Raw genomic sequence first — 27,722 nt, 5'->3', positions numbered from 1 at the left:
TGTTACGACTTGATGTTTCAGCTGTTTCTATTATGGCCTCACTGATCTGTTTCTGACAGTTTGGCAGCTTTCTGTAACCATCCAGTTTATCAGCCAGTATAATAGAATGGTCAATTTTTCTCTGTATCAAATTGAAAACCCCTAACAAGCAGAGCATCAACGTTGTACAACATTGTGTTCCCATCCTCAGATTGAAATTGCTAAATGCCGTTCAAAAGCAATCAATACAGTGTGCAGGGAGTATTTTTTTCCTCACCTTTTTCTAAACAAACACATTATTGAGGAGTTAGTTTATTCACAGATTGCCATGAGCGTTAATGACCACCCTGAGTGTAGTTCTGCCAGTCACCTAGCTGGCTGTTGATAAAGATTTAGCATCATGTTCTAAGTGTCAGGCCTGTCAGTAGTGCTGAACCATTTGACCAGAAGAAAAAACGCAGAGGGAGCTATTGATTACAGCTTCTCAGTGTCACTTGTTCACCAGGATTTAGGTATTGATGAGGCTGCAAGTGAAAACAAACCCTTTCCCTTGTGGGACTCTAACCCAGAAGAACAAAAGCAAAGTTGGAGAAAATATTCAGCTGGTACCAGAATCAGAGGGATTCCATTATTGATCGAAGGACCCCTTCATGTTTTTGTTTTTGTTTTAGAGACAAATCTAGGGGGTTGGAAGTTGTGTAGCATTTGAGAAAGAGGCATGTAAGTGATGGATTCGTGTATTGGATGAATTAGATTTCCCAGCATGAAAATTTCAATGGAGTTGTAGTAATATGAACCGCTGAGTTATTGATAAAAATGCATTAAATGCAACTGAAGCTCTAAAGCAAGAGGTTGCTGGCACTGTTTTCCCTCTGAAGTAACCTCAGGGCTCTAATAAAATTTTAGTGCATTTCATTTCATTTCTTTTCTTTTTTAAGTTGGCTAAATATTGTCACCACAATTAAAGCAAAATGAGATGGTGATCAATAATCTTATACTGAAAACATAATATAGTGCATTTTTTAAAAAATCTCTGTGGCATACAAGGATTCATTCATTTTCTTATACCCCATGTCTGGTACAAGATTCCTCTCCTATACAACACAACTACAATTGAAACTTTGTCCGCATGTAGGTGGGCATATCAGGGAGACTCAGGTTGCCTGTGTCTCCCTGCCCCCACCCCTTTTTTAAAACTAATTTTATTAATTTTCAAAGACAATACACCAATAAACAAAACATAAAACATAAAAACATAAAACATCTTTTCTGAAAGCTGCTTGATCCCGGGTTACATCTCTTCGTACAGACACAAATTCAAATTCATGTTCATTTTACATACCATTCCATATCTTATTGCCATTTTCCATTTTCTATATAGCTTCTCGCCTCTTTTAACTTTCTTAATTTTATTTTATTTATTTCATCTCAGTTCAAATCATAATGCTTATTATTCTTTGTCTGTTTTTCCAGACAAAGCTTCTCGCCTCTTTTAACTTTCTTAATTTTATTTTATTTATTTCATCTCAGTTCAAATCATAATGCTTATTATTCTTTGTCTGTTTTTCCAGCTATCTATTTCTCTTTTCTCTTTAAACAAAACTTCTCCTGTACACTGATTGGAGTGTGATGCCTTTAACTCTTTCCCCTTCCCTGTCCCCTTTTTATAGCTGCACTCAGATGCACCCAAGAATGTGTCATTGAACTTCAGTGACATGGTACCAATGTAATACTGTAAATATGCCACCTATGATAATGTTTGGTGAATAAGCAGGTGAACAGAGGGGGCCGTGAGTCAAAGAATTAACAGTGTAACCACACAATCTAAGTCTGTCCCTTTTTTACTTTCACCCCATAGGTATGATGCATGTAAATATGGGGTGCTGTCTTGATCGTTTTGCCATCCTCTTGATGGACAACTACATAGACCAGAAAACAGTGTTTAAAATATATGTGAACTGCTCTGCAAAAACATTCCTTTTCCTTGTAAAAATAGAAAAAGAGCATCTGAGTTGTAGACATGAAAGATGCCTTTGTCAAAACTTTTAAAAATAGTGTTTTTGTTTTGTTTGTTTTAAAGATAACCTTCTGTGATTTAGTGCAGTGGTTGCCAACCACTGTTCCGGGGACCGCTGGTGGTCCGCATGAAAATTTTGGTGGTCCGCAGAGAAATGTCACCCCCAAAGCAATTAATCCAGGCTGCACCACCCACATGGGAACACAAGTCTTGTGGTGCTTGCATTGCAAATAACACGCGGTAGTTGGGGGAGAGGGGGAAAGGCCAGAGGGAGGGAACTTGCCCCACGTGCCCCATGTGCCTCACCTGGCCACCGGGCTGCTTCTTTCCGCTTTTTTCTTCTTCTGCTTTTGGCTGCACATAAGGAAAGCAGCAAAAGTCTTTCTTTCTCTCCCCCAAATTCTGCCAGAAATGAGTCTTTGGGACCCTGCAAAGCATCCTGCTCCAAGGGGCTACACCAGCACGACAAGTCTCACAAAGACTCATTTTTGGCGGAGTTTGGGGGAGAGAAAGAAGGACTTCTGCTGCTTTCCTTGCATGAAGCCAAAAGTCAGTCTCTCTCTCTCTCTCTCTCTCTCTCTCTCTCTCTCTCTCTCTCTCTCCACCTGAGAATGGAGCTGGAGATGGTATCCTACGATCCCAAATAAAGAATGATCAATCAGTAGGAAAATGGGGTGGGGAATTTTCCTGCAGACTTTTTTAGGGAATTTCCCAGGGTCTCTGGTCCTTGGGATTTAAAATTATGAGTTTGGTGGTCCCTCAGGTCCAAGAGGTTGGCGACCTCTGATTTAGTTGGAAGTTATAGTCCCACATTCTTCTGAATATTTTACTATGTCAGTTTTCTTCCCATGAAATAATAGTCTAGGTTTACTATCTTCCTTTTAAAATGTGATGGCCCTAAATATCAAAATAATATGTGGTTTAAAATGCTAATTTATCAAGCTTGGGATTTTAATCTTTATTTGGGTGATTAATCAGCATAAGTTCATATAGAAATATGGGGGGTTGTAATCATTCTAGTTGTAATGGCCTAGAATAGGGGTCCCCAAACCCCGGGCAGTGGTCCACTACCAGGTTGTAGCATATTCACAACAGGGCCGCATAAGTGGTGGACCGGTGCACGCGCACATGCTGGTTGATTCACCAGAGTGGCGGACCAGCACACAGTGCACACAGCTCAACTTGCAGTCAAGCACATGCATCCTTGCCCACCACTTGTGCGAGTTGAACTTCTCTTCTCTCTCAATCAGTCCACCAAGCCACAAAGGGGACTGATGGCCTAGAATATAAAATACAGTATAAGGCAGGGGTCGCCAACCTTTTGGACCTCAGGGATCACCAAACTCATAATTTTAGATCCCAAGGACCACTAACCGGTTCTGTGGGCATGGCTTAATTTGTGGATGTAGCTTGGTGGTCATGTGACGGGCTGGGCATGGCTTGTATGTAAATATTATAAATATTTATATAAATATTGAATTTTTTTATAAAAAGAGCAACTTTTATCCAAAATCAGGCAAAGCAGGCAGATTGAGTTGCTCACAGAATCACAGATTCATTCAGAGATCTATCTATCTGCCATTGGCTATCTCAGTCTGTCACATAAAAGTTGCTTGCAAGCAAACTCATAAAATTTGCTAGCAAGCAAACTCAAAATTAACTCACAACGCACCATGTAAATATTGAATTTTTTTATAAAAAAATATCAACTTTTACCCAAAATCAGGCAAAGCAGGCAAGCAGATTTAGTTGTTCACAGAATCATTCAGTGATATATCTATCTGCCATCGGCTAGCTCAGTCTTTCAAATTTGCGTGAGTCTGCACTGAATTTGCTTGCAAGCAAACCTTCAGTCCTAAGGGAGGTTTGGCTGTGCTGAGCCGAAGATCTAAAGACTAGCTAGAAAGCAAGAAATCCAACCATTTCCTGCTTCCTAGCTAATCTAAATCTTCCGGCACAGCAGAACAGATGATGGTCGGAAATAGGAAAAATAGCACCTTAGCAGGCAAGTTTGCCAGGTAAGGAGTGAGTGGGTGGGGAGGGTTTCCGCAGGCCATGTGGGCGGTGCAGCCTTGTGTTTCTGCGCAGCCTGGATTAATTGCTTTATGGGGGTGCTCTGCGGGTGAGATTTCTCTGCAGCCCACCAAAATTTTCTCACGGCCCACCAGTGGGCCGTGGCCTACCAATTGGCAACCGCTGTTATAATTAATGACTAATACAAAATTGCAAACACAAAACTATAAAATGCTACAGCACTAAGTTCTATGTAGAGAAACTGTAGTTAGCCTTAACAGTAAGACCACAAAAGCTATATTGTAGCAAAATACAACATAAAATGTAAAATAAAATTATATAAAACCCAATGTAAAAGAAATAAAAATTCTAAGGGACTTGAGATAATCAGCAAAGCAAAAACCATTGTAAACAATAAAATATAACAAACAACTAAGTATTAGCATTATGAACATAAAAGTATAAAACATTACAGCTTTAACCAACTAAAAGAATTTGTGAACCTTTCAGACACAAATACTATAAATTTTAGCAATGATACCTAAATAATTTATTTACCTAGTATTATTTCGGAGCTTACCAAACTATAGAAGAATAGTTAGAACATTTGAGGAAACTAAAATTAAACAGTGGTGGAATAGATGGACCTGCTAAACTATGTCTGATCCATTATCATGTCTTCTGCTAGTCAGTTCCTACACAAAAGCAGACACTTTATAAGTAATTGAGGGATTATAGTTCCAATAATAATAATATGGGTAGTCCTTGATTTACAACTGTCCATTTAGTGAAAAAGGTGACCTATGACTATTTCACATTTACAACCTTTGCAGCATCTCCATGTGATCAAAATTCAGATGCTTGGCAACTAGTTCATATTTACGACCGTTGCTGTGCCCTAAGGTCATGTGATCATCTTTTGCTCCCTGACAAGCAAGGTCAGTGGGGAAGCCAGATTCACTTAACTACTAGATTACTAATTTATCAACTGCAGTGATTCACTTAACAACTGTGGCACAAAAAGGTCGTAAAAAGGGATAAAATTCACTTAACAAATGTCTCACTTAACACAGAAATTTTGGGCTCAATTGTGGTCATAAGTTGAAGACTACCTGTACACCTGACAAGAAAAATCTGGCCACCTTGATAATAAAGTGGGAAGGGGAAATATCACGAATACCCGTATTTCGTGATTTTTAAGAAGATACGATTTGTGGAGTCAACTTCCTGCTTTCACAAGGACATTGACTGATTATCTGCCATCAGATCATTTTCAACTCCCATATAGATACATTTTCTCCATGATGATCTCCCTACCTTTGTCTTTCAGATTTTCCAAGAACATACTGCTGTAATCAAGCCCATCCAACTTGCTGCTGATCACTCTCCTTTTCGTTTTTTCTTCTGCCTTTCCCAGCATTGAAGCCTTTTTTATTATAACTTGTGAAGAGTATGCTATGATGTTCTATAGCTCTTATAAAAATACCTCTATCAGAAAACATGCATACATAAACCTCATATCATATTCTATAATGTGTATTTAGTGTCCCTTATATTATTTTTTTATTAGTTACTCTCAATTACTCTTTATTTCACTGAACATACCTTCTTTCAAAACAATTAGTTTTCATTCTAAAAATCAGGAAGAATATTTTCAAGAGAGATAGATTCATCAGAAAAGTTTGTACAACAGTCTTCCAAAAGACAGAATTCCACCATATAAGACAAAACTCATTTAGAGTCAGGAAGAATCATTAACCAACTTACAAGTAAGTTATGAGATTGTAGGAACATTTACACAGTTACCTAATTTGAAAAGTAGTTGTCATTAGAATCAGACGGGTTGTTTTTTTTTTGTACTGACTGAGATATACCTGTTGAATCTTGTATTGCTGAAAAATCACTGCAAAGACATTCAGAAGTTGCTGAATAAATATATATGATTACTGGGACTGGGTATCCCAAAATTTCGATGCATAAAGTAATTGGCAAAATGATGTAGCTTTTAAAAAAAATCTTTTCCCTGACACTTGACATTTGATTAATAAAACATCCAGTGTTTTATTCATTGCAAAACTAAACGCAGCGAACTCATACCTTCAAACATATGATGGTGTGACGTACCACTTCAGGTAATCAGTAAATGTACTGGTAGTTTTCCTACAAGTGTTTCTTATGCTAACCTTTTTTTCTCTTAGCTCAGTTCAATTTGTTTATATCAAAATTATTACCCTACTCAAAAATAATTGAGGTCAAGAAGCGTCTGAGTTGTGTATCATATATAACAACATGGAAAACAATATTTTTTGTCAATAATAGTAACTGATGTAGTAGAAACAGGAAATTAGATAGACAGCCAGATGATGCCAGATCTATCTAGCAACAATTGATAGAAGAATGAATTGTGAAGTGTTAGCTTCCTCCCACTCTTTTGATATGACAGGGAAGGCACCGATCTCTTAAGGAGGTGGACCGAGTTGCCCTTGTGCACCTAACAGCTGGTATTCATATTATCAATGGAGGAATCCTTTTTTAGAATTAAATGAGAAGGAAGTTCAACAATGTATTTTTAAAAGGTTAAGGTTAAGGATGTTGAAAAAAATTGAGCTAATTATTTATATTAGACATTCTTATAGGAATACAGGGCAGAACCTGATCTAAATTAACACTTTTGGGAAAGGTGCCTGAAAAAAAGAGAAACAACTAGTAATGATAAAAATAATGTTTATTGCAGGATCCAATCTGGGTCAGTCACCGGGACCAGGGGTTCTGTCTCCCAAGCTTTTGGAGTCATGCTGGGACCCATCTTCAGGGAACTTCTCTTTAGAAGAAGCTAGTTGTAGAGAAATTCCTTGAAGATGGGCTCCAGCTCAGAAGACAAAACCTCTGGTCCCAGGGATTGACTGACCCAGATTGGATCATGCACCATTATCCTGGGACACGCATATTCACCTTCATTCGTAATGTTTATCATCAAATACATAACAGATAAATCACAAAACCAGATGGCATCTGAGATTTGCCTTTTAAAAAAATATTTCTAGAAAGCATTTTTAGGCTACCCAAATCCATACAGATTCTAGGAAGTAAACCACACAACCCAATACAACAGAATACAACATACTGTAATATAGCACAAACTGCTACGATAGATGTCCAGACAACATTTAGACTCTGCAATAAAAAAAAAATAGTACTACTTTTACTTGTTTCTTAAAAGCAAGGAGGGCTGAAGCCATCTATAACTTCAGGAGAAAGGGGTTTTGTAGCCCATTGAAGAAACTTTGCTTGTCCTCACTGCAGATAATTCACAAAGAATCAGGCCTTCTCTATATGTCCATATTAGTTTATCAGAATCTGTTTTTTTAAGGAGTTGCCTTAATCTGTTGCTACAGTTGGTTACTAAATTAGCCATTGTGTTACAACATCTAAAAAACTGGAACTGGGAATTAAGTAGATCTTGGAAATTTTGTGCAATATAAATGTCTTTTACAAGTGAGCAGCAGGTTAAGGCGCCAATCAAAATAAATGCCTTTGGGTCAATTTTAATTTTAAATATGTTCTGAGGATGATGACTGACTAGAAAAGGTCTTTTGGCTTTGCAAATTCCTTTTTAGGGTTATCCTTCAAAACACTAAAAATAATACAGACAATATCATAATCTTTCTATTTAAAAATGCATTATAACACCTGGAAAATATTGAATCATTTTAAAAATTATATCGTAGTTTTGAAAAAAGATTAATTAAAGAGTAAGTATACGATCAAGGGCCTGAAGAAAATCTATATGTGCAAAGGGTAAAAGCATACATTATTTATTTGATCAGAAAATATAGACGTGTGCAAAATAGGTTGTGTTGTCTCAAAGAGTTTGTATTTCCCCCCCAAAATGGGCTAATTCAAGAGGTGTTTCCTCCATTTTCAAGCACTTTTCTTCTAAAATAAGAAGTCATTCATGATGCTGGGAGAAGCACAATGTTCCAGCAATTAACTATGCTACTTTTTAGTGTACTGGAGGATGGCAGTGGGTGGGGGAAATGATATGATATATATGATATAAAAATTTAGGCATGGTATGAAGAACATCAATAGGGGAAAAAAAGTTTCTATATCTCTCATTATATTATATAAGGGTGGAAATTTCTGGATAGATAAAAAGAAATGGTTCTTCATGTGATGTGTAGTAAAAGTTGGAATTTGCTACTGCCAAGCATTGATGGCCACTGACACTTTTTTAAAAGGATTAGACAGATCCATGGAGAATAAAACTACTAATCACGAAGATTATGCTGGTTTATGACTGAGATAATATTGTTATGCCCTGCTATATGTCATATTAGGTGTTATCTGCTATATCTGTTCTATACTATATGTTAGGTTAATCATGAAGCCTATGTAATTTCTCTAGTATCAAAGGCAGCATCTCTTTTGCTAACAGCCACTGGGGAACTCAAGCCTGAACTGGCTATTGTACTCATATCCTACGTTCAAGCTTAATCATAGCTTTTTGGGACAAATTGGCCTCTTGTCTGATTTAGTACTGCACTTCTTAATAGCCACTGTGCTTCAGGTTTACATGTTAAATACTTTGTTTCTGATGTGACATATAAAGGAGAGAACAAAAATATTTTCTTTCCCAATGTTTAACTTCATAGATGCTTCGAAATTACTGAGATGTTTGGAGTCAATACCCAAACATTCCTTTTAACTATTTTAGTTTGAATCTAGTATATTAACCACACAGAAAAGAATATGGGAAAAGGAAGTAAATAACAAATGACCTGACATATCTTCTCTTAGCCCTCACAAAATAAAATGTAAGCACATTCGAGAAAGCCTGCAGTCTCTGTTCTTCCTTCCTTCTTTCCCTCCCTCCCTCCGTCCCCCCTCTCTTGTAAAATAAATAAAAGACATATATTAAAATCCGGTGACAAAACCAAAAATACCTTAAAGAAAATAAAATTTGTGAGTGTGCATTCATCCACATGTTTGTTCGAGTTCAATAAGATCATAGAGACCCTTGGTTCATAGACTCTTCAGATCTCTAAGTACCATTGACTATCAGCCAATGACTGATAATCCTATTATTGTCATCTCAACCAATGATCATAAACATATTTCAATTATAGCATTCCTTGTTTATCAATGCAATTCCTTCATCTGCCTGGATACACTATCAGTCGATTTTATTAACTATGATCCCAAGTGTTAATATTCTAAAAGAAGGAAAGGAATAACATATCCATTTTTTGCATGGTATGTATTGTAATTTTTAAAATTCTGTATCATGTTCAGATTTTCTAAATTGTAAAGCATTACACTTTCCATCCTCTCTTTATGGACAATTATGGACAGTTGTCAAAAACATTTGTTGCTACTTTCATGCATTTTACAAACATACAGGATATAAGTAAAATGATTCAACCTGAAACTTAGTGCTTAGCAATAGCAATAGAGATGAGACTTATATAATATTCCATAATGCTTTACAGTTTCTATGAGTGGTACAATACCAGCATATTACCCCCAACAATCTGAGTCCTCATTTTACCAACCTCAAAAGGATGGAAAGCTGAGTCAACCTTGACCCGTTCAGGATCGAACTCCTAGTTGTGGACAGTGTTAGCCTGCAATAGTACTTTCTAACCACTGCACCACCACGGTTCTTAATTTGCCTTGCTGAATTCAGCTAAAGGTTAAATTCATATAAAGGCATGGTAATAATGGATTTTTTTTAAAAAAAATCCTATTCTTTACCATTCCTTGCATAGAATTGGCCATTTTCATTCCTTCCATGCACAAAGTTGTTGATTTAATTAAGCTACTTATTGTAAGAGCTTAAATTGCCTTCCGGTATGAACCCTACAAGTTCAGATCCTCTTAGCATCTATATGTTATTTAATTACTTAAAGATATTATAGCATTGTTTTCCTATGCTTTCATTTTCCCACTTCCCCATTCTTCTTGAGTTTTAGCCATCTTCACTCATTTAAAGTCATCCAGTGAAGTTGACCAGCTTGAGGAATAACCCTCCCAACAAGTATTTTTTACTAAAAATTTCAGTGTCAGTATTCCATTACTGATCTATGATACGCTATCTCCTTACTTTATCTAATATGAGAATTGTCAATTTATATTTTGCCAAACTGATCCATCTCTCTCTCTTTCTCCCTCTCCCCCCCTCCCCCTCTCTCCCTCCCTCTCACACAAACACACACACACACACAGAGACAAATATAAATATTCCGAAACATACACATGCAAATTCTGCAGGATAAGACTGATGTTACGAAAGGGACAGGAATGTTGATCACATGAATGCCATTTCTGGCAGGGGGAGGAGTGGGGAGAAAGGATTTTTACAGAAGCCTTATTTTCTGTGTCTCGATGTTTTCCTTCAAAGGTCCCTATTATAATACCGTGCCACCGAGTGATTTGCAGCAGTGGACAACCTGGCAACTACACGGGAGGAAGTCATCTGAAAGAGTGGCTTTTGTCACACGAGAAGCTTCAGAAGGAAAAGTTAACATATTGATGCAGTTCAGGTACAGCTGTTACAGAGTGAAACCAGCACATCACCAAAGATACTTCGCTTATAACAAGCTTTCCAAACACACAGTAGAATTCAGGGAAACGGTAAATATTTGAGTGACATATAAATATAATACAACATCCGAAGCGAAATGTGTGGTGGCACTACTATATTAAAAAAGCTGAATGTGTCCTAGGGGATACAGCTTGTATGCCCTTTCTTGTTTTTACATTTTGCAGCAGAATGAGTACAGCGGACTGAGCCTGTTGTGCATGTATTTTGTTCCCATCTCTGGTGCTGTTTTGTTCTATTTTTAATGTCCATTAAAGCAAGGATAAGGGAGTGGGAGGGACATGGCAAATGTTCGATGGAACTGCCCCTCTAAGGAAGCATCTGGCTCACAGAGGGGACAACCGGGAATCTACTGCCTTTGCGTGCATTCGGAGAACAAAATTAAAGGCAGGAGCTTACACACAAACACACACACACAGGCACACACACAGACACCTCCCTCTCCCACTGTTCCTGCCTGGATTTGTATTTGTCCAGATTGAAAAGCTTGTCCCTCTGCCAGGCACGCTGCCCAAGATTCCCCTGTTTTCTTTGATGTTTGAACTGTTGAAATGATGTTTTACGTAAACAGTTATTAATGAAACACACCCGAAGAGCCATTCAAAAGGAAACAGCTATTGAATTGCCTTTTCACAGGGTTTTTTTTTTTTTTTGGTTTTTTTTTAGATGCTTTAGGAGATGCGAATAAAAATACTTAGTCTCTCTTAGCATGGCTTGATGTAGGCAGAAAAATACATTTTGATGAGACGTTTAACCGCATGGTTTTAATACAATTATGCAACCTAGTTAAAGATAACAGATACCTTTGGCTGCCATTTAGAAGTATATTTCTGTCTCACTGTAGTCTTTATATCGTTTGCTTAGCATTTGCTTGATTCCCTTTCCTTTGTGGAAATATGTCATACAATATGAGAAGAATCAAAAGCTACACATTACAGTAAACATATAAAGCCAAACAGAAAAAAATACAGTCAGCCAAAGGATATTGAAGCTAAAATTTCTAGTTATTTAAAAAGAAGTCTGTGAGAGTAAAATATTACAAACCACAAGAAACTGAAATTTTCACTACTGTATGGGATTCATAAATCATAACATGAAAATACCGATTTTTATGTTTTTATTACATTCTTGAGGGAAAGCGTGCTGCTAACAAAAATTATTGTGTGGTGTTATTACATTAATGTAGTGTTATTCAGATGTTAGAATTATTTTACTAAAACCCGTTATGCGTGTACACATTGTCTGTATATATAAATAAAATACTGTATATAATATCCTCAGAAAATAAACTACACCCTATTGTACAATATAAAGCTGTATTTTATCAAGAATTTCTGGTGGCAATATAAACCATGAAAGCAAGACTCAAGTGGTTTGTGTGTGTCACCAAAAGCCCAAGATAAAAATATAACCTTATAATATGTACATAGAGAGTGTATTCTTTCTTGGGGGTGGAGTGGAAGAGTCATAACATGTTAATATGAGCCAAAAAGAATCACAGATGCTGACTTCTGTAAACTTTCTTTTTTCTTTTTTAAGGACAGCGATGTGGGGGAGCAAATTTTTCAATTGCAATATTTCTTTCCCCTTCTCAAAAATTAGTAGATCATGCTTCTTTTAAAAGTTTCTTTTTTTCTCTCTCTTTTTCCTTTATATCCTGCATTTTTCTTAAACAGTAGGGTAAGAAACCGGAAAATATAAATATTGTTGTTTGGGGGAGAACAAAACCAAACTGCATATTATTTGAAACCAGGGTTATCAGCCATGTTACAGTCCAGACCCTTGTTTTATCTGTCAAGGAAAAAAACTTGTCCTGAATTTCTCTGTGGTTTGCCTTGTCTTTGAGCTATCTCAAGGGAGTTCTATAAATGGGAATCCTGTGGAATATTTAGAACCTCTCTTGGTTGAAATGCCTTCTGTGTCAGGATTTGAAGAACTCAATCATAGTGTGACCTCTTTTTCCTTCTTCTGATACTAAAAGACCTAGCAAGTTCCTTTCCACTGAATTCATTTGGACATAATCAGTACCTCATCCAGTTACAAAAATTTGAACACATCATCTTGGTTCTATGTCTTGTACACATTGCCCTATTTATAGGATGAGTTGTTCTGTGGAAAAAAAATTGCCCGGTAGAAGAAAAACAAGCAAGAAAACTTAAAAAGAAATAACTCAGAAAACTCACATTTAGTTAAGCAATCACTAAAAAGTATTGGTGAGGGTTAGAGGTGAATCATTTAAAAGAATGATAAAAAAATCATTTGCATGAAGATAAAGATTTTGTTGGCTGACTAACACATTTTCACGAGCTGGTATCTCAATATTTGTTTTGCTATTGTAGGCCAAGCCGTTTATTCTTTTGTCAGCATGTGTTCCAACAGAGGGCACTGTAGCACACAAGAATTTAGATTCATGTCTTCTACAATGTTTTTAGGAGAAACTCATTCACTACTTTTTTCCCCTGCTGTTTAAGAATGAATTTGAAAATGAACAGCCAAGTTGAAATCTACTAGCTGCCTTATTTGCAGTGCTTCAGACCGTCTGCCTCAGAATTAGCTGTCTGGTAGTATTACAAGCCTACTATCTTCATCTCACATATATATGTCTTGTGAAAAAGACTACTGTTCCTGAATAAGATGAAGAGCAGCTTTTCTTTGCTGTGATTTCAGATATTGCTAATGATGGCCAGGCTACAACTTGGCATGACCACTAATGAAGGGGGTAGTGAGAGTAGAACCTCTAGGGATTTTTCATAGACAGGGAAGAATCCACTTGCTGTTCATGTGTGCTTTTAGCATTCTTTCCATGTGCTGAAAGTGCTTATGTCTCTCTATGATGTCTTAATAAGTGTGCAATATCTTTATTCTGGCGTGACTTAGCATTTACCATACTGTAATGCTTAGCCCAACCTAACTGAGGAGCAGCTTCCAAAAAGAAATAGTATTTCAGACCCTTTCATAATCTTTGGAATGAGCTAAATGCATACCACCACAGTTGTATTATGCTATATAGAATTAGAATAGAATTCTTTATTGGCCAAGTACGATTGGACACACAAGGAATAGCATGCTGGATTATATATTACATTACATCATATTTATCGTTTGTATTATATTGTGTTATTAAATCATTATATTTATTTTAATTCAGAAGTAGAATGGACAATATGCAAAGCTAGCGTTTGGTCCAGTCGTGACTCTGCTTTGCCAGTTTAAAAGCCATTTTGTGTCCTCGGCCTCTGAGGGTTTTCTCTGTCCTGTCGTAAGTCTTGATATATATTCGGAGGTTTCCACCATAGAACATAGCAACAGCAGCTTGGTTCAAATAGGCATTGTGTGTGATGTGACTCCTAGAATCCAAGAAAGAATTCCCACAAATCCAAGAAAGAAACAAGCAAAACAGGAAAGTGCAATTTGCTTGCAAATCACCTTCAGCCCAACTGACTTAGAAAGCCAGTGTTGCAACATTTATGAAAGTTTCTTTTTAAAAAAAATTCCAAAGCACTTTCTAAAAAAATCTCTGGGAATAAGAAAGAAAGCTATGGTTCCCCCCCATCCCCCCTCCCCCCCCCGGAAAAGGGTTCTCCTGCCCTATCAAGTTTCCTCCCATTCAGTCAAGCTTTGAACTGCTGACACTGAGACAGTGCAGCCAGGCACGACAGCTGGCTCGGCAGCATCTAATACCAACACATGCTGGTTTAGTCCATTTCCAGAGACTAAGATAATGAAAGATTCAGAAATAATATTTGTTTTGGTAGAACTACATTTATAATGAAATAGATGTCCTTGACCGTGGAACAAACTGAATTTTGCAATGGGTCATTTCCTCTCTCCCACTATTCACCTTGTATTTAATGTGGATGACACAAAATCTGGTGCAAGGGGTGAGATTTTTTTTTTTTGTAGAATCCAGTCAATCTCCATTAAATTTAGAACATGTTATCAAGGCACAAATCTCACAAAGTGATCCACTGGTAAGGCTTTCTTATATCTACTCTACTGTACGAGGTTGTGTCTGGGGGGGGAGTTGATAATAGCAGTATTTTACAGTAGGAACCTAAAATAAAAGAAATTGGCAATTCAGAGTTTGTAAAATCCTCAAAAATAGCAATGATTGCAACTTTCAAGTCATATATTAAAAGCACTTGATCACTGTATTTAGCTACATAATGGTGGAAAATAGCAATATAAAAAATAGCAAACATTTTAAAAATGAGGAATTGTAAAAACAAGTTTTCCTTCCAATCAGAATTTTTATCTCCTATTTATTATGCAAAATGCAGTAAAATCCAATGAAAAATGAGGAATCTGAGATATAAATATTATACCTATTTATCTATTATACCTAATTCATAGAAACAATATGTGAAATATTTCCTCATATCAGGTTGATATTACTGCAATCTTCTATTTAAGAAGAATGTTAATTCAGAACTGCAAAAAGATTATTACTGTCAGTATGATAAAATTATGGTCATAGTAAAAACTGAAGAATACATTAAAATTGTATTCCCATAAATATAATCAATACTTTTCTCAAATAATATTTTGATAGATACTAAGTTGTGATATTAGTAGCAAATGTAATTCATATTTTCATTTTCAATATCTATTCTGTTTTTTAACCTTACGCATACATTCTGTGAAAGATTTAATTTAGGAGCTCATTTCCCCCCTTTACTTAAAAGAATAAAATCTATTAAAAAAAACATTGCTTAAAAACTAATATAATTGGAGAGTCACAAGATTGATATACTATTTCATGAATAATTGCACCATAAGGATCATACAGAAAAGTAAAATCCCCTGAATTATTAGCTAGCTGCATTTTTTGTTATATTTTTGGTAAATATAAATTTTACTTTAAAGGGTTTAGCTTGAACCACCCTTCCTCTTCCACCTATTGCAACAATAATCTATGTTTCCTTTTCTTCTTTTCTACTTTATTATAACTAGTTTCAAACCCTGGAAAAATATTACTGAGAGGAGTTTCTATTGTTTCTATTAATACCTAATCTGGATAGATGCATCCAATTGATACACAGATTGCACTTGTTAGAAGGCTGTGTTATTTTTGTTTCAAATATCATACATTGATGTAAGAAATAAATACATTGAGTACAGCACATAGGAAAAGTAAGATTTCTCTGTTTGAAGAGATGTGGCTGCTATTCTTATTTATACCAGAAGAAAAGGCCCCAAAGGCAAGCCACTGCCTCTTCATAATGGTCTTGATATCAAGAAACTCCTGTTCCTTCATATTTCTCCTCCTCTGTATTCTCTTAAACAAATACATCTTACATCTTAATTGTTTTAACTTTTGTCTGCTATTTTGCAGATCCTAATGCTATTCTGACATCACAGTCTTGGAAGGCTTTTAATTTAAAAGTTGGAATTTAAGCAGTTGAAGTTAACATCATTTTTTTTTATCAGCTTTTCTCAGACAGTAAGATTTAAAACAAGGCCTGCCCTGAATGCTGATCCAGACCAGCCTTTTGTCTGTGTGAAGTTATGAGTAGGTGGCAGTTAAAAGCTGGAGGCCAAGGGCTGGAGAAACTGCAGGTACCAAAGTGTCTTTAAGTAATGAAGGGCAGTAGTCCAAAGTCTTCTGGACGAACTGGCACCAGATGCAGACAGATGGAAAAGGTCTGGGCTCCATCACCTTCAACTCAGCCCGACAAAGATCTATATTAGAGCAGGAAACGGGATAAGAACCTTCAAAATAGTAGCTGGGTGGTAAGGTGAAAATTGACAAGAGCACCATATTACTGACAAGGCTTTTGATTGATGAAAGGATGTTATTAGCAAGCTTTTAAAGTTGTTGTTGTTTTTTATTTAATCTCATTGAAGGCCCCACAAAAATCCCAAATCATCACCCAGATTTTTGAGTAAATTATTAATCAACATTTTTAACTTTAAATAACTTATTAAATTCTTTTTTAATGCTATTTTGTTGCTTCCTTAGTTGGTACTTGATAAAAATCAGCCATTGATCATATTCGGGCACATGGTTTATATCACACTACGATATGCCGTTTCTAAAAACGAAAAGCAGCAACCCAAGTCATGCTGATTTTTCACTGTGAGTATGTAAGCTGTTACAATAGAGATACACTTTTAACAACTGACAACACCCACTGCCATTGTTATATATCATGGTGAGGCTAATCACTTCCATAGTATCTTCAAGCAAGGTTGATTACAGTGAGAAGCAACATAGTGGCTTCACAGGTGCCTTCCTGACCACCAGGTAGAGAAAACAGTAGATACGTTTCCACCATTGCGTCGTTTTGCTACACTATTGTATCAGGTACTGTAGAGTGGGATCAGTTGTCCCAGTCTTGAGCTTCTGTGAGGACCTGGATAGATTCTGTGGAACAAATGGGAAGAGGGAAAGGTCTCAAGCCACTTTACACTCCCAACTAGACATTGCATTTCCCTTGTACTTCCTACATCACCAATATTTACAAAACCTCCAAGAAGGAGGCAGATAGTTACTGTTCCTTTGTCATATGCCATCACACACAACATGGCTCACAATTTGCCCCCAATTCCAATATGTTTTCCCTGTTCAGCAGCGCAGCAAAGCGGTTTCAGTGGGTCCCTTGCTCTTCCCTTTCCACAATATGAGTAAGGATGTGCACATCCCCAAGAGGCCTGCTTAACCACCAAGGTAGCATCCTGTGTTTATCTATTTAGAAGTAAGCTTGATTGAATAATGTGGGAATTAGTAACGAAAATAAGGATTGCAGTGCTCAGTTTTACCAATGTGCCTCAAATCCCTTTGTCGTGGGATTCCTCTGGAATTTTCAAAGGCAGGCAGGCAGGAAGAAGATGGATGCTTAAGTGGCTTCCATCAGGCATATCACAACAGATAAAATGTGTGCTAGCAACACCTATCCAAACTATATACCCTTCAGCTGACGCATATTTTGCATTTAGTCAATGTGAATATTTTTCCTGATTATTGACTACAAACTACAACAATTGCATACAGTACAGCAAAGAATGAAATCAGAAAGAATGAAAACAATTTCAGTGCTGCTGGTGTTGTTTCTCCTTGTGGCACAAGTTTTAAGAAATTAAAATTAAATTTGATTGATTCCTATTTACAAACAACATTCCATCAGATAAAATATCTGAATGGAGTTTTTCAAAGAAGATCATGCAAATAGAAGTCAAGCACTGAAATCTGTACACCATTTGCACCAACATGTCTTTTGAAAACTGCAACAACAACAAAACTAATCACAGAAATAGGCTAAATGTAGAACATGATCTCTGTTTACAAGTAACATCAATGACTCAAAATACCGAACTTTATTCAAGGGGGGGAAAAATCACATCACCGAACATTGCATTCTTTGGTTAAAGTATTTACCTCCCAGATATTGTGACATTTTAGTTTTACTCCCCCTCCCCCCCCCATGTTGAATATGTTAGTGTTGCACTTATATTAAACAGAGTTTTTAAAAAAAATTATTATCAATTTTCCATCATGGAACTTTGTTTCTTGATCATGGGAGCTAGGATTTTTGTGTATGCGTGTGTCTTGTTAACAAGCAGATTCCACTGCCTTAAAAAAGTTTGAAAACTGCTATTAAAACAGTTAGGGACCAGCACTTTGCATTTGTGACATGCTTGAAGATAAATTAGGGGATTGGCCATGATGTCATAATTTCAGAGGGCTGGAGTCAACGACCTCTAAGTTCCATAAAATACATTACATGCATACATATGGATGTATAGATAGAATAAACCTCTAGGAAAATAGGCTTCTTAAGCTTAGTTATTTGTTCCTTGAAATGTCCCATCTTCAGATGGAAAAAAAAAAATCAGCTTGAGTTTAGGGATAAGTCACCCTCCCAAGCAGTTCACACTGGAAACATGCAAGGCAAACAATTTGGCTTTAAAGCCTCTAAAAAAACCTTGCAAGTCTGAAATTACAAATCAGGTACCAAATCTTTGTACCACTTAAATTGGGGGTTGGCAACGTGTGGCTCCAGAGCTACATGTGGCTCTTTGTGCCCTTTCCTGCAGCTCCCTGTCAGATGATCCCACCACTGGCTGGCTCTTCCCTCGCAGTCACTCCTTGCCTGCCCTGAGAAGGGAAGGTCAACAGTGGCGGGTGGAGACTTGGTCCATATTCCAGAGTGGGAGCGAAGCACCCCTCTACTTGCCTCTTTTCCTGGCCCATGTTGGTGCTGTGCGCATCTCGGCTGCTGGGGAAGGCACACAACTTTTTCCGCCCCAAGACACTGGGCCGGCTGCAGCTGATGCTCCGCTTCGTACTGGGCTCCAGGAGGAGGAAGGGACACCGTCTCCCCATTTTGAAGTGCATTAAATTTAAGTGTGTTGCATGAGACACTGCAAGAGCAGTGAGCAGGCCATGGAGATGGTGAGAGCAGTGGCGTCAGCTGCAGCCAGCCCAGCCAGAGTCTCGGGGCAGAGAGAAAGATGTGTGTCTCCCCATATTCGTCTCACCACCTCCATGCGGCTTGCTGTTCTTGGGTGGAAGCAGTGATGGGTTTCAAATAATTTCACCACCAGTTCACCAAAAATGTGAGTGCACACACACGCAACTTCCATACATGCATGCACGCATGGCTTCCACCACGTGGCAAGGCTCAATTAAGCAGCCATTCAGGGAGCATAGTTTGAGGCCAGAGGGGGGGGGCAGCATGCAGATGCAGGCTCCAGGGCAAGGCCAGAGCGGGGGAATGGCATATCTCTGGGCCCCGACCCGAGGTGAAGGGCGAGCAGGTGACATGCTTAACTTTGGTGAGCAGAGCGGGCGAGGCGTGGAGGTGAAGCATGGATATTAGCTGGGCCACAGGGCAAAGGCAAGATATATAGGACAGGGCCAGCTGGTGGTGCCATTTGCCTGAACTGTGCAGAATCATTACTACCGGTTTGGTAGAACTGGTCCAAACCAGCTGAATACCACCTCTGGGTGGAAGCATGTTAGAGGGAGATTCAACATGGGGAAAAAAGATGAATTCTTGAGAGAACAATCAATCAATGGAACAGTTTGTCTCCTGGAGTTATGAATGTTCCATCACTGGGAGTTTTCAAGAAAAGATTGGACAATCATTTGTCCAGGATGGCATAAGGACTACTGCTTTGGGTAGACAGTTTGAACTAGAAGACCTCCAATGTCTTTTGTAGCCCTCTGATACTGTGATTCTAATAATAGATTCTAATGATAATAATTTCATAAATTGTAATTACATCAAGTCTTTTATCTTAAATTTTCAAATCCCTAGTGCAAAGATTAGACTGAAAAAAATTAGCCCAGCCTATTGTGGAACACTGCAGGTTGGGTTCAGGAGGCCATATGCAGTCCATATGCCATGAATTAAACATGCTTGCTTTAGAGGGCATCCAGTTGCTAATACCTGGGAGTTCCATTTTACTTTAGCCTCAGGTAACACAATATTTGGAGGTGTACATGTGGTGGAAGTTGGTCTTATAAAACACTGATTCAACTGAGAAATTCACAATATAAAATGTGTGCTTATAATGCATCATCATGGAATCATGTACTGCTTTAGTGCATTTCAACATGACACCTACACCAGTTCAAAAGCTGCTTTGACCTACATGGCGATATTGTCTGTGTTTGAAAACTGGGACAATTTATTTGTGGCTCAGATGCAGTAATTTCAAGCCACAATAAAACTAGCTTTTTCCTTTTAAAAACTGTGGCTCAGTTGAGCTGTAGGGCAATCCATTTTTCCTCATTTGCAGAAACAACTGCTTCATACTTCCTGGATTTAGCTGCCCTAGCCAGGTCTTTCAAGAGGAAAGGTTACTTGACAGCTTTGCAGTTCTACTTCACCGGAAATGTTTGGATTTTTATTTTATTATTTCATATATTTTAGCACGTGGCCAAATGGATGTACTGCAATACACAAAAATGTGGAGTGAGGGGGAGTTTGATCATTTTATTTCTCTTTTTGCGTGGAGAGAGTAAGAGTTTTTTAAAAAATATTCTAGGATTTGTAGCAGCTTAGAGACAATATAGTTATTGTTTTTTCTTGTTCTCAATGTTGTGATCAGAAGACAACTGATTTTAGCAATGGGAAAGTAATTCTAGATTATATATATTCTAATTATTATCTCTTAATAAAATAGGAGGAAGATATGTTGGAAATGTTGACCACCTTGGCTTGTTTATAAAAAGATAAATACAGGAAATCATACCTACATACATACATATATACATACATACATACATACATACATACATACATACATACTTGTTATGAGATAATGTCAGTATCGCATATATAATCTTCTTGATTTCTTTAAAGGAGTGAGACAGGTTTTTCATACTCTGCACAGATTAATAAATGGATCTTGTAGCTATTACTTTTTTTCTCTGGCATTTTAGCCATACAATAAATTTTAAATAAATAAATTATCAGTATGAAACTTGGAATTAAACAGAAAATTGAATTTTAAATCAAATCATAATTCAAATCCATCAAAATCCACAATTTTACAGTGTAAAATTAACCAATATGAGAAATTATACATAGGAAAAATTACATTCAAAGTGAGTAAAAAGGGTTCAAATGGCTAGTATATTCAAAGTTTAGTTAAAAAGCATGTTAATGGTTTGTTAGGAATATAAATACTATAATTCTGTTTGTTTCTGTTTGACTGACTTATCAGATTTTATCAATAAAAAATAAATTGTCACTCATATTTAATAACTTTAGGATAAGCTTGTCAGACATGAGCACAATAATTCCATAATACAAAATACCTTCTAATTCATAGTCCTAAAAACTCACATTATCTGTTAGCAGATCTGAATGATTAGAGAGAACAGGACTGAAGCCAAACATGACTGAGGGGGGTGGGAAATGGGAAGCATCAACAAATTTGGAGATTTACAGAAATAATAATTGAAAAAGAAAAAGGAGAAGAAAAGATGAAGAATCCTAAATCCAATCTGCCCAGCACTATGTTGAGGTCTCTTCAAACAAAATGTGGGTGTATGAAGAAGGATAAGATATCATTGGGTGGAACAAATTATATTTCAGACTAATTAACCTTATGTTAATGTCTGATGACATTACTCTTATTACATGACTTTGAATATGATTCCTTTTGGTTTTTCTTTTCATTGATCTTCATAATTATTGCTGAAGATACTAGTGACTGCGGTCTTTGTGTGGCTCCACATAGATTTCCATAACAGAGGCTGAAGTGGGATCATGTTATGGGTTCCTAATGGCAATGTTGCTGACATCAATATGGTATCCTTACATTCGTTGAATCTGTTTCATGATACCCTGTTTTATAAACTGTGGCATACTTTTCATTAAAAGTAATCCTAAAGCAAAATACAGTAGCAATACTACACAAATTAAAATATAATGTATTATAAAACAAAGATAACTTATAAAATAACAGCATTGTAAGTCAAACAAATGTCTCAATGAAGAAATGCCTGGATGAAATAGCACCAATAGACAAACATTGCATGCACCAAACACAAATGAACTGGGAAAGATTTCCGCATTCAGGATGTCTTTAATGTCAAATGTATTTCTTAGCAGGCCATCTGTAGATGATCTTGCAGATGGGCTGAACCATTTTGGGTAATTAAGTTAATTGTCAGTAGCATGAATGTTTTGGCCACTTTGATAGAGATTTGATTGATGGGATCCTGATCTGTATCTAAAATAATTTTAAATAGGTCACATTTTGACCTTTAAAGAAAGTAAACTGAACAATTCACCATGTTTGTGGTCCCCAAATGCATCATTTTCATTGCCTATGCAACAAAAAAACATTTCCTTACATAATATGCAAAAGAATAATATGCGGAACTTTAAACAATCATTTTGACTTTCCTGAATGTATGATGAAATACCACAGGAATGCAAATTCACTGCAAAGGATTGCTGGCTGGTGTATCATGTATTCAAGGCATCTTCCTAGTAGAAACTTGCAACTTGTGGGAGAATTAGAGGTATTTTTGGATGAAAGTGTGCAGTTTATTCTTTTCTGTGGAAGACACTGGGGAATAGTTTTATATTAAAACATAGCAAGGTAGAAACCTTGAAAAATTGAAGACATAAACGTGTAGACCATATCATCAATTCAGAGGAACTCCTAGTGAGGGTGGCTGAAATTCTTAATCGTGTTCACCTGACTCAAATGTGGAATAATTTTGTTCAGGTAACTGGAGAAATCTGAAACTACATTGGTAGTACAGATCAATAACTGGGCTGTAATAACTGAAGATACCATTATAAGTTACACAAACAAAAGTGTAGATGTGTATTTGCTTGGATAAGTGTATGAAAAATATAATCAGACTGTTCAGATAAGATGACAGGAGAAGACAATATATTTTGTTCTGCTACATATTAATGGCAGGTATAATGGTTGGATTTGCATATGGCGGATATTTCTTTCGTACAGTTGACCATGGAATGAAAATATAGTTGTCTCCAATCAGCTGGCTATCTTTTTTCTCTTTTGAAATTTAGGCATGCTCACTGGTAATTTTGAGAACCATAGTCTGGAAGATATATCAGATAAAGCTAAAACAAAAGTAAGGATGATAGTCATCTAACAGGTGGTAAATTGAGAAAAAGTGAGAAATATAGATCTTATTTTGAAATACTTATCCCAGCAGAATATGTTGTAATAAATATCATGAAAATATCGATTTGCAATCAGACATAGGTTTGATGCTATGATAAGAACTTCCTCATGTCACCATTCAACAGCCCTTTCCAGCCTATGCTTACAGGAAACAGGAATTTGAGGTTGCAAATTCCAGAATCATCCCGTGAAGTTCCAACACTCTGGGGGGTCTACCAAGTTAAGAAAGGATATGCTACACCATGAGATGTACTGGTTTGCTAGTAATAAAAGAGTTGATACTAACCCTGTTGATACTATATTCTTTGAACCATTACTTGTGCTGACAGCTTAATTATTTGGACTGTCCATAAACTAAGAATTACAGGTAGACAAACTGGATATTCCTCAGAATCAATATAATGAAAATATATTCTTAAGAACTTAGCATAGTTTTTGTGAGGGAGGTGACAGTTCTCCTTTACTTCCTATCACAGAAAATAAGTTTCAGCATTCTATAATCATCAAATAGGGACATGCGCTTTCTGATGCTAGAATTGTGCATGATATCCTTTGTATAGTCACTTGACTGATGGCTATAACTTCACCTGCCATTCTCTGCAATGATCTACTGCCTAAATAGAGAACACAGTTGTAGTAAAGCTGGAAGAGAGTCAATCTGCCTGAGGCTGCTCAAGGAATCCACAGACACTCAGATGGTCTTTCTATCCAAACAAAATGCCAGGCAGATTGTTCATTTCTTTAAAGACCTTTCTAATGTTACTATTCTCAGGCAACCACGTCTTTATGTTTTGGTTTAAAGTATTAGTTGTGAGGTAATTTATTGGATTTTTAAAAATGGTATTCCACAGTATCTTTTGATGAGTGAATGAGCTGGGCTTGGTGGAGAATTATTGAAACATTTTGTGATTTTGTGAAAATCATGAAAAAAATTATTTAATATTTATAGTAGCCATTAGATTAAATCATAAAATTACAACAGTAAATAAATCTGGGAATATACCTAGTAGACAGTATATAACTATAGTCCAGTTAAAGATTACACTGATATATAAATTTGAAGGAAAACCAGACATCAAGTTAATGAAAACAAGAAAAATATTAATATTGGAGCAATTGATAATTTTCTCTCAACTGCATGGTGGATGTAGGGAGAAGTCATAGCAATACTTCTCTAAAGTTTATTTTATGGTGAGAAATCTTTTCCTTTGATACTTCTGTATCAGAAAAGCTTAATGCCAAAGTAAGATAATGGTTAAACTTTGCATTTAGAATGAAGGGAGAATGATCTAAGTGCCCCTTTAGCTACTAAGATTTCTGAATGCTTTTGAGCAGCCTCTACCTCTTAGCATAATTTATGTGATGATTGGGCATCCAGTGAGTGACAGCATGCACAAATTAAGATCAAGCACATCACTGAAGTTCAGCTAAAGCTTTTGGGTGTTGTGTTGTTATCATACAAACGAAAAAAGTGGTCTTATACTAAGTTAGTCTTGTGATCTACTTTAGTTCATTATTGTCTCCTCAGAACAGCAAGAGTTTGCCAGGGTTTCAGAACAAGAGTTAATCATTTCTATCTAATCCTCTAAAATGAAGTCTCTGAGAACATCCTAAAAAGTCTCACTGAGTTCCATTTGCCTTAAAAAAAGTCTCACTGAGTTCCATTTGTCTTCCTATCATCTAAATACACACAATTGCAATCAGAATTGTACCTTGCAACTCTTGCTGGTTTGGACTGTTGGGAGTTATGATTCAACACCCGGAGAGAACAATTCCTTAGCCGTAGAAACAATTTTTCTTCTGTGACTCAGGGCTAAATTTTTAATCAATAATATTCTACTGAGTCATCAGAGGTTTTAAAAAGAGCAAAAAGAAAACAGAGAAAGGGATAAAGCTCAGTGGTATGGCATGTTTCATGGAGAAAGACTCTATGAAAGCTGTTTGTGGCTCAATGTGATATTATGTTCTGGTAACCAGGAGATTCCTTGGCACTGCTCCCTACCACAGGAAGGAAGGACCCATTAGATTGATCTGCTCCCAGTGACAGATGGACTCAAATTAGTTTCAGAGGGAGGTGGGAGTTGTTCATAATGGGCTTTTGGATGATCTCTAGTGGAGAAGGATGGGCGTACTGCATCCATCATGAATATTTGGTACCTTTTTCAATACCATCAGCCTTAGTATTCATTTGACTCCCTGGGATGTAATATGTTTTCCTGTAGGAAAAGGAGTGGCAGAACCTGAGGAGGTGTTAAAAAAAAAGAGACCAGCCTAGAATCCTTTTGAAGCCATAAACAGACTAAGTACAACCACTTTTGAGTTCTATTTACACTTATCTAACTCCCAGCAGGTGCTAACTATTAGTTGAGAACATTCTTGTTCATAGGCTATTTAGCAATAAATCAGTGTAATTAGAAGTTCACATGTGGATCTGATTTTTTGCACCTGACAGTTTTTCTCTTACCTATGAGGCCATTATCAATCGGTGTTGATTGGGAATGAGATCTCACATTTATCCCATTCTATATGGAGTTTCACAGGATTTTGTACTCTTTCCACTCCTATTTAAAATCTGTATGAAACCATTGGGTAAGATCATCCATCACCCTGGAATGTGGTATCATCAGTATGCTGATTATACTCAATTGTGCATTGGTGCTGTTGATATTCTGACTCAGTGCCTGGAGTCTGTGGGAATCTGGATAGGGATTCTGGATCTGGGATCTGAATTCTGACAAGCTTTGGGTTCTAGGACCTTCTGGATCTAGGATTTTACCATTTTTGATACTAAACAGGTGGTGGCACTTCTCCAAACAGACCCACTGCATAATCTGAGATTCCTTCTGTACTCCCTGTCAAGCCCGAAATTGACATTTTATTTAGCTGTATATTTTAATCATATATTCCTTTTCTTTCTTTCTCTTTACTAGTGTAAGAGGGGAGGGTTTGGGACTTGCCACATTCTTAAGGTGAGAGGTGGTTAGATAGTGGAGATTGTTTTGGCTAGGTGACTTTCTTTACCGTGGGAACAGAGGCTATCCCTGCTGAGACCTGGAGGTGGAATTTGAGGACACCAGGCAGTTAATTTCTTTTTATTGAGAATGTGACATTTATGGGGTGTTTCTGATTTACAATATTATGTGGTGTAATTCCGGTTTGTGTCAGATCCAGAATTACAACAGACTTTGTCAATTTGATGATTACCTAAATAAAAGAAATTTGTTTTGGAAGATGGATTTTCATTTTTCTTTTTCTAAATGGGCTTCATCACTTGGAAACCTCACACCCAACCCTTTTCATGGAGCAGGTGGTAGTCATGATTAGGAGGATCTTTGCAGGCATGTTGTTGCATCTATTGCTGAATCAGGAGGATCTGCTCACAGTTACTCATGCCCTAATTACCTCCCAAATGAATTACTTAATGCTCTCTACATGAGATTGCCCTTGAACAGTATTTAGAACCTTCAATTGGTGCAAAATGTGGCTATGTATGCCCCTAGAATGGCATGCATCACTCTTCTGTTCCATGAGCTGCACTCATTGCCAGTTTGCTTCTGGGTTGAATTTAAGATGTTGGCTTTGACCTTTATGGCCCTATATGTCATAGGGCCAATGTCAAGGGACGCGGTGACTCAGTGGCTGAGACAGTGAGCTTGTCAATCAGAAAGGCCGGCAGTTCGGCGGTTCAAATCCCTAGCACCGCATAAGGGAGTGAGCTCCGATTACTTGTCCCAGCTTCTGCCAACGTAGCAGTTGGAAAGCATGTAAAAATGCAAGTAGAAAAATAGGGACCACTTTGGTGGGAAGGTAACAGCATTCTGTTCGCCTTCAGTGTTTAGTTGTGCTGGCCACATGACCACGGAGACGTCTTCAAACAGCGCTGGCTCTTTGGCTTTGTAACAGAGAGGAGCACCGGCCCCTAGAGTCGGAAAGAGCTAGCACATATGTTCGAGGGGAACCTTTACTTTGATGTCATAGGGCCAGGGTATTTGAGAGACTGCCTCTCCTGAATGACATCTCCCATCAGGTCAAGTAGGAGGAACATGTTACATGTCCCATCCATTAAGGAGTTCCATGTGACAGGATCCAAGAAACGAGCCATTCCTGACCTTTGGAACATTATCCTCTCTGAGGTGAGATTAGCCCCCAACTGTTCTGACCCAAACCTTGTTCCAAGGAAACAAACTCCAAACAGAGGTAAAAGCAAAAACCTTTCAATGCTTCTTCACGAATTCTGTTCATTCACAGTTAAAAGGCTATTAAAACTAATTGTCTCTGATAAGAATGAGCCTTGCCAAGGTTGTGCAAGGCTGCCAAGAACACTAGATTGAATTGCCAAGAAATATTCAAAACAAAAAGTCTCTAAACACAAACAAGGATAGTCCGAACATCCATAAGGCTTGCAGGAACTTCTTTGCTTCCTGCAAAGAATCCCGGTCTCTCAGGCTGGCTTTTACCTCTTGACAGAGGGACCATTACCTT

The 27,722-nt window shown here is 37.3% G+C and overlaps 1 protein-coding gene across 7 annotated transcripts in view; it reads left to right on the top strand.

Moving 5' to 3' along the window:
* Window positions 1-26,470, top strand: part of MGMT (O-6-methylguanine-DNA methyltransferase) — a 219,981-nt gene extending 193,511 nt beyond the window's left edge. For 6 of the 7 annotated variants that reach the window (XM_087932528.1, XM_087932527.1, XM_087932529.1 and 3 more), the window contains one exon: window positions 10,413-11,926. In XM_087932528.1, the coding sequence (XP_087788654.1) occupies window positions 10,413-10,544 (132 nt within the window). In that variant the 3' untranslated portion in view covers window positions 10,545-11,926. Of the gene's footprint in view, window positions 1-10,412; window positions 11,927-21,427 lie in introns of those variants that run through there. The other variant, XM_087932525.1, reaches the window with a different exon arrangement.
* Window positions 26,471-27,722: the final 1,252 nt, after the last annotated feature.

The sequence above is a fragment of the Pseudonaja textilis genome, chromosome 4 (assembly GCF_049901715.1).
Source record: "Pseudonaja textilis isolate UNSWEBS1 chromosome 4, rPseTex1.2, whole genome shotgun sequence".
NCBI lineage: Eukaryota > Metazoa > Chordata > Lepidosauria > Squamata > Elapidae > Pseudonaja > Pseudonaja textilis.
The sequence above is the reverse complement of the archived record's forward strand: the minus strand, read 5'-3'. Positions and strand labels throughout refer to the sequence as shown.